The sequence below is a fragment of the Carassius auratus genome, unplaced genomic scaffold (assembly GCF_003368295.1).
Source record: "Carassius auratus strain Wakin unplaced genomic scaffold, ASM336829v1 scaf_tig00214720, whole genome shotgun sequence".
NCBI lineage: Eukaryota > Metazoa > Chordata > Actinopteri > Cypriniformes > Cyprinidae > Carassius > Carassius auratus.
Window position 1 is genome coordinate 613,205 of NW_020527781.1, and position 8,909 is coordinate 622,113.

General features: G+C 34.3%; 1 protein-coding gene across 1 annotated transcript; it reads left to right on the plus strand.

Annotated features, from left to right (window-relative positions):
* The first annotated feature begins 5,875 nt into the window (after nt 1–5,875).
* On the plus strand, nt 5,876–7,034 carry LOC113092865 (uncharacterized). Its single transcript, XM_026258638.1, has 3 exons — nt 5,876–6,019; nt 6,131–6,184; nt 6,279–7,034. The coding sequence occupies exons 1-3, from the start codon at nt 5,932–5,934 to the stop codon at nt 6,827–6,829; spliced, it is 693 nt and encodes a 230-aa protein (XP_026114423.1). The 5' UTR covers nt 5,876–5,931; the 3' UTR covers nt 6,830–7,034.
* The last annotated feature ends 1,875 nt before the right edge of the window (nt 7,035–8,909 follow it).

Below are 8,909 nucleotides of genomic sequence, written 5' to 3' on the forward strand. Positions count from 1 at the left end.
TAACAAACTCTAGAATATACATCTATCACAGTGGTTAGAAAAGTATCCATATGGTAACTTTCTAAGGACAAACTACTTACAAAATCCAGTTAAAGCTGTTGAAAACTCTTGAAGCAAACACCATGAGACTGTTAACTGAGATGCTGCTGTTTAGTGCTGCGGTCTTCAAGTGTGACTAAAACAGTGAATCACTGTAACTTTATACAGATTTTAGTGGGCTGTCCTTAAAGATGAAGAGAAAGCAAACAAAAGATGTAAACAGTTACAGCAGCTCCGAAACAATCAGCATAACTATAAGACTCATTATCAGAGACATCAGGAAAAGTTAAGAGGCATTCAGACTTAACTCAGGGTTTATTAGCATCAATAATGAGCATCAATTACAGTAATGGGGCAGAAGCATCAAGAGCATCAGACAGACAAAAGATTGATTTTACATTTGTGTTCCCACATACTTAAACAAAAGAGATTCATTTAAAAATGTAATGACATTTTTATATAAATAATTTTCTTCTGCAGTAATTGTGTTGAAAGGACAGATCGGATCATCTTTTAATGTGCTATTGTAAATAAATTTGCCAAGGAGCTTTTTGATGTAATTCTATTAATGTATGAATTGGAAAATAAAAATATTATTTGGAATATTTTTTTATGAATAAAAATAGTGATTATATGCACTATTATAGTATTTGAGAAATATATTATACATGAAGCAATATTTATCAAGATCACATTTTGACAAATATTCATTTAGCAGACGCTTTTATCCAGCAAGCGATTCATCATAAGGAAGCAAAAATACAGGAAGTCCTCACAATGCACAAGCCACGCATTTTTAACAAAATTGTCAAAAGTTTGAGGACAATCACGACACGACACGGATTAAAACTAGTCTCTGCATATTATTATTATATTCAGCCTCTATCAAACATGAGATAACTATCCCTTTATAAAGATACATATATATATATATATATATATATATATTAGGGGTGTAACGATACGCGTATTCGTATTGAACCGTTCGGTACGACGCTTTCGGTTCGGTACGCGGTACGCATTATGTATACCGAACGGTTCGTTGGAGTAATTAATTATATTTGAAAAAAAAAAAAAGAGAGAGAAAGAAATATAATGATATGCGTTCAACAAGGTAGCCCAATAACCCAAACAACGTAACAGGCAACGCCCCTGACACTCCCGAAGAAGAAAAAAACACCATCTTATATGTTTATGTTAGGCTACTCAGCAGGCGCTCGCTCACTCAGTACGCGCTGAAGGCTCGTTGCAAAATAGCCAATGCGTTTAACAGACTAGAAATGAGAAGATCCTCCAATAACCAACAGGTCTGGTGTTTGGGTGCACTTTGGATTCCCTTTAAGCTATAATGGTGATGGCAAGAGAGTGGTGGATAAAAAAACAACGGTATGTCGCATCTGCAACATGACAGGGTACACCAGCGGGATTACAAAAAAAAACAAAAAAAAAAACAGCGGGAATATCTGGGATATATGCGTCAGTACTATCTGGGAAAAGAGTCAAGACGAAAAAAAGGAGAAACATGCACGCAGCAAACTATCCCTGCAGCATTTAGACACTATAGCTTACAGGGAATCCAACCCAAACACCAGACCTGTTGGTTATTTTAGGATCTTATATTTCTGGTCTGTTAAATGCATTAGACATTTTGCAACGAGCCTTCAGCGCGTGCTGAGTGAGCGAGCGCCTTAGGGGCCGTTCACATATCGTGCCTAAAAACGCATGGAAAACGCTAAGCGCGTCTTTCTCCTCCTTTCCAAAGCGCTCGGGCAGAAGCGCTCATGAGGCGTCTGTCTTTGCTAAGCAACAATGACGTGCTCTCTCCATGAGACGCGGAAATTTCAGCGAAGGATAAATGGATTTGCAGCTCTAAAAATCGCTTGCAGTAGCTCTGCTACTGAATTTATTTATTTTAATTGCATTTAATTAATTAATTTTTAATTTATTTATTTTAATTGCAATCCATATACAACTATGATCAGCTGTTCCTTCATCTTGGCTGAGCTCTCAACGTTGTTACGGGAAAGGATGAAGCTGATTGGTTGGTTCTTGTCACATGACCCGCGGTGCGCTTGCGGCATTCTGAAAAGTTGAGATGTTTTTACATTTTGCTGTATCTAAAACGTATCGAACCGAACCGAACCGAACCGTGACATCAGTGTATCGTATCGAACCGAACCGTGAATTTTGTGAACCGTTACACCCCTAATATATATATATATATAGCTTCACAAATGAATTGAACAAAGTAGAGTTTGTGTTAAAAGACACTGATGTGAGATGTTTAAGTACGTCTTGCACGTGATGAAAAATGCCAGAGGAAACTCTGAAAGTATGAAAACAGTTTTTGTTTTCCTTCTTGGTTCAGGTGAAGTCCATCATGTTTGTAAAGGTTTGGGATTATTTTTCCATTTTTGAGGAATTGGTTTGTTAGTGTTCAGAAACAGAATGTGTGTGTAGACCAGTAGTGAAGCAAGCTGTTGCATTGTTTGATTGTAGTTTTGACCGTAGAGTTGAAGATGCTCCACTTTTGATGTCATTTGTTCCTATGTGGAGAATCACTATTGTGTAGTTGTGCAGTTTCTCAAAGTGTTTCACGTGTTGTTGAACGGATCTCACTAGAGTCGTGTCTGGATGAACCCAGCATTGTGAGTTTGGAAAGTAATGCTCAAGTTCTAAATCAATGTGTAGTTAGTCCAAAGGCTTTGGTTAGACTCATTCACCTAACTAAATTCAATTTTACAGTGGGGTTTAGCCTTTAATAGAAACCAAATGTAGGCTATATGAATGCAATTAATTTGGTTAAGATTTGTTAAACTTTTGCTTGCAATTGATGCACTTAAATGTGTGTTTAAGTTAACAACATAATAATATTGAAAGTATTCCATACACGGATTTAAATTATGGTACTATTACATACAAATAGAGTACATAAATTACACTGTATGTCAAATAGTATGTAGAAGATTAAACTGATAGAATACATAGAGCAGGAGCTGGTGATGCAAATTTCCACAGTAAGTTTTATTAGAGTATACTATATAATAAAGTGTTTTTAAGTTTATTTTTATTAACTGCATTAATGCACATAGTATGTATTATAGCCTAAATAGTAATACATTTAAAATACATTAACAAAAGTAATTTACACTTACACTTAAGTTGAAATTAAAATAAATTTTTCTAAATGTGCATTAGTATATTGATAAATATATAAAAATAAGTGTATTTAAAACACAATAAAATCATAATTATGTCAAATGTACGTTTAAGTAATACATGACATGAAGTGCATTTTTATAAAGTGCACTTAATTATGTTAAGACCTACTGTCATTAAAGTGTAACCTCTTAATTTAAATTAAATGATATTATCTGCAAATGCACTTTTAAAGAAAGTATACTTTTAAGTTTTGTAGCACACAAAAGTAAATTTTAATACAATTAGCCAAACTTCTTTTTCACAAGGGTATACACTCTCCTCTTTAATTTATGGCATCTTTATAATAGTGTTTATTGCTGCAGTCATCAAGTGTGACTAAAGCAGTGAAACACTGTAACTCTATACACATTTTAGTGGGCCGTCCTTAAAGATGAAGACAAAGCAAACAAAGTATTCAAAACATGTAAACCGTTATAGGAACCATTCAGACTCAGTTTCAGTAGCTCTAAAACAATCAGCATAACTATAACACTCATCATCAGAGACATCAGGAAAAGTCCAGATGCATTCACACTTAACGCAGGATGTTTATAACCATCAATTACATTAATGGGGCTGAAGTAATAATGTCTTTTTTTTATAAACATTTATTATTTGGAAGTATTTTGGAGAATGCAAATGTGATTATTCAGTAAAGTAGATGTTCATTTGAGAAATGCTCCATACATCACATTTTTTCTGTCCACTTTTCAAAAATTTAAGTGAATTGTAGTTAAAAAAAAAGGGGGGGGGGTCCTTGAAATTTATGTCAAATGTATTCATTTTTTAATATATATTTTGAATACGGTACAATTTAATTGAAGAGTGACTGGTACTGACTACTACTTCTGCGTTTCTTGGATGTTTTATAGCAGTTGGGAAACCTGCTTTTGGTTCCTATTCTGCCACCTACTGGGACGGAGAGTCGAGAATTAATGTTGAGGTGGGAGTAAATATACATGTACATATACACTCTTAAATCCTATTTACCAACACTCTGTATTTTAGATATTTAGACTGTGTGTTGAACACTCTTGAATTTTTGTTTAACACGTTCAGTTAAAGTTGATTAACCCATATAATTTTTAAAAGCCTGTAAGTAGTCCTTTATTATCATATCCACTTTATTAGAAATGTCCCCTATTTGTTATAATAGTAATCTTTGTAAGGATAATGAGCTATTTGTCTCCAAATGCTGGGCTACACAATAAAAGATTGAGATCTGTGTTGAAAGCTTGTGGTGTACCCTGGTCAATTAAGATATCTTCTCATCCGATGATAAATTAGCTGTACTTAGTTTAGCTGTACTTTATGGCTTAATTTTACCTAACCAGTTTTGAAAGTTGTCCTCTATGGCTGTTTTTGTAATTTACTAAATACTCTTGAATGGCAGGAGGCTGCAGCATGTTCATTGGAGATCATCCAAAGGTAAAGGTTGAATGCTAACAGCCTCAGAAATGTATGTTTATGTATGAACGAATTTAAGATGCTTTACATCTTTTGAGTCCACTAACATTATATGGTGGTTGGAAAAGTTCATATTCAAAAACTTGAATATACGCCTCATAAGCTAAAACATAATTTCCATTTAATGTTGTGTTTTCTGGCTAAATTATGTTTGCAGTTTGGACATTTTTATAATGTTTGGAGGCACATATAGGCCAATAAGTAAACAGTTGTTAAAAACAATATTAACTTCGAAATTAAATTTGCATTGATTTCATGAAGAATTTTTAAATGAATGTAAAAGATATATATTACCTTTTTTTCAAGGCGTTGCAAAGATTTTGTTTTGTTAAAAAAAAATATAGCTGAAAATATCTAAATAGTAATACATAGAGTTTAATGTATAAGCAGTATCTGTATTCTCCTAAATACTTCCAAATTATACATGTTTATTTTTTAACAAGGGCACTTCAAACAATTTAGTAATTCACTCCTTTGCTAAGAATAAATATATCAACAAATTTATTTACAATTGCACATAAAAAGATGATCTTTCCTTTCTGCAAAATTACTGAAAAAAAGAATATTGTGCTGAAAATCAAATTCTAGGCTCATAAGTATAAATCCTGTTTAAATGTTCAAATTAACATTGACTCTTGATGCTTCTGCCCCATTACTGTAATTGATGCTCATTATTGATGTTAATAAACACCTGAGTTAAGTCTGAATGCATCTGGACTTTTCCTGATGTCTCTGATAATGAGTCTTATAGTTATGCTGATTGTTTCAGAGCTGCTATAACTGTTTACATCTTTTGTTTTCTTTCTCTTCATCTCTAAGGACGGCCCACTAAAATCTGTATAAAGTTACAGTGATTCACTGTTTTAGTCACACTTGAAGACCGCAGCACTAAACTTGCCTCGAGAGTTTACAACAGCTTTAACTGGATTTTGCAGGTACATGGTTTGTTGTTTTGTTTGTTTTCCAATAGGGAATGTTTTCATTAAAAATGCAATCTATAAAAAGTATAAAAAGTAAGTATCTATTAAGATTATTGTAGAATTTTCATTATTTTATGAATGAATAGTGCTTTGAGATTATTAGTATCATCTGAGGACATTAACAATCACTCATTTGAGTTTTAATTTTTTTCTTTCTGTTAATTATTCTGATATTGAACAGGACAACATATCCAAACAGAAAACCCCCTGGTGAAGCTGAGATCCTTTTGAAACTGTTATAAAGATGGCATTTATTAAAATGGAGAGTGAAGACGTGAAGATTGAAGAAGCATTCAGAGTGAAACAAGAAGATGATGAGGAACAAACAGATGGTAAGTGAACATCAAAGCTACAATAATATAGAATAAAATTCAAAGAAACTGTTCACAAACTAAAATGTAATTGTACTAATATATTTGCATGCATTCTCCATGTCTCTTTAGATAAAAGCTATATAAGAATTACAATCAGCAAAAGAACATTCAATGTACCAAAAGGTAAACAACTGTTACATACATTATTAATAAACATTCAATATACTCATCATTTATTCTGAGCACAGTAAAAACTAGTATTTGTGTTCTTCTCCAGGTCTTCAGGTCTGTTTCTTCACAGACTCAGTGTGTTGGGATATTGAGCATTACTTTCCAAACGCACAATGCTGGGTTCATCCAGACACGACTCTAGTGAGATCCGTTCAACAACACGTGAAACACTTTGAGAAACTGCACAACTACACAATAGTGATTCTCCACATAGGAACAAACGACATCTCGAGCGGAGCGTCTTCATCGACTGTCGTCCAGAGAATGAAAACTCTCATATCAAGAATCTCACAAGTTAATTCACACATCCTGTATTTCGCAATCAGTGCTATTTTACCACGAGCAAAAGACGACTCTACGGTCAAAACTACAATCAAACAATGCAACAGCTTGCTTCACTACTGGTCTACACACACAAGACACATTCTGTTTCTGAAGACTAAAAAAACATTTCTCAAAAATGGAAAAATAATCCCAAACCTTTACAAGCATGATGGACTTCACCTGAACCAAGAAGGAAAACAAAAACTGTTTTCATACTTTCAGAGTTTCCTCTGGCATTTTTGCAGGTTTTCTTCACGTGCAAGACGTACTTAAACATCTCACATCAGTCTTTAAACACAAACTATACTTTGTTTAATACATCTGTGAAGCAATAAAGTATCACTTCACCTAACAACAAAAGCTCACACTTCTTTTTGAACTTCATCAAAACAAGACCTAAAAAAGGACCTGTCACTTTACTTGGACTTGTGAAGAACTGACTCAAAATATATAATGTTTTTGAAGCACCTGCCAAATGAAGTAAAATTCTAAGTAAAATATGGCTTAGCAACCTTCTTAAATTGTAAAAAACCTATGATTAAATAGGGCTATGTATCATCAAAAAACTGGTGGATATGTTTTGTACTGTATGACAATAAAGATGTGCTGCAATACTAGTAAGAATAATGGTATTTGACTATTAAAAATCAAAACATAAGATATAAACAGTGCAGAAAAAATGTAAAGAAAAGGCTAAAGTACAGCAATGGTAAATGGACTGCATTTGGTCTTTCAACAGACCACATGGCCATCCAAAGCGCTTTACAAGTTACCTCACATTCACCAGGGATTGAACCACCAACCTTCTAGTTTGAAGACAACCTACATGAACCACTGAGTCACTGCCACCCCCGCATATGAGTACAACATGGCAGCAACAGAAAAACTCCAGTCATCTGAAACAATTTTGGTATCTGAGAGTTATGCATGGCAATGAATACAGGGTGAGCATGGTTTATCTTGTGATTCATCTATATTTAATCAAGCTCAATTTAGTTTAATTTAGTTTTACAAACTACACAATATTAATGAAAAAAAGGACTAGTAATTATTCAGAAATAAAATGACCAATAATAAAGAACAAACATAATAGTCCAATAATCAAACCAATGGTCAATAATCATTAAACACAAGAGATAATAAGTATATCCTAATATGGTATTGACAGGAAGGCTGTTCCAAAGTTTCAGACCATCAATCACAAGATCTCAGAGTTCTGTAAATATTGTACAGATGGAGGAGTTTGGTCAGATACTGAGGGATACACATTTTTAGGGCTTTATAAACAAAATATAATTTTTAAATGTACAGGTGCTAGTCATATGATTAGAATATTGTCAAATTTATTGATTTTACTAATTCAATTCAATATGTGAAACTTTTTTTTTAGTTTATTTCTTTTAATTTTGATAATTATAACTGACAACTAAGGAAAATCCCAAATTCAATATCTCAGAAATTTAGATTACTTAAGACCAATACAAAGATTACTTAAGAACAATACAAAGAAAGGATTTCTAGAAATCTTGAACATGAACTTGAAAATTATGAACATGAAAAGTATGAGCATGTACAGCACTCAATACTTAGTTGGGGCTCCTTTTGCCTGAATTACTGCAGCAATGCTGCGTGGCATGGAGTCATCAGTCTGTGGCACTGCTCAGGTGTTATGAGAGCCCAGGTTGCTCTGATAGTGGCCTTCAGCTCTTCTGCATTCTAGGGTCTGGCATATCACACCTTCCTCTTCACATTATGAGTGTCAGGCGATTTTGCTGGCAAATTAAGAACAGGGATACCATGGTCCTTAAACCAGGTATTGGTAGCTTTGGCACTGTGAGCAGGTGCCAAGTCATGTAGGAAAAATTAAATCTCCATAAAGTTGGTCAGCAGCAGGAAGCATGAAGTGCTCTAAATATTCCTGGTATATGGCTGCATTGACCTTGGACCTCAGAAAAGACAGTGGACCAACACCAGCAGATGACATGGCACCCCAAACCATCACTGACTGTGGAAACTTTACACTGGACCTCAAGCAACCTGGATTGTGTGCCTCTCCTCTCATCCTCCAGACTTTGGGACCCTGATTTCCAAAGGAAGTGCAAAATTTACTTTCATCAGAGAACATAACTTTGAACCACTCTTCAGCAGTCCAGTCCTTTTTGTCTTTAGATGCTTCTGGCGCTGTCTGTTGTTCAAGAGTGGCTTGACACAAGCAATGCGACATGTCTTGTATACGTCTGTGTGTAGTGGTTCTTGAAGCAGTGACTCCAGCTGCAGTCCACTCTTTGTGAATCTCCCCCATATTTTTGAATGGGTTTTGTTTCACAATCCTCTCCCTATTGCTTGTACACTT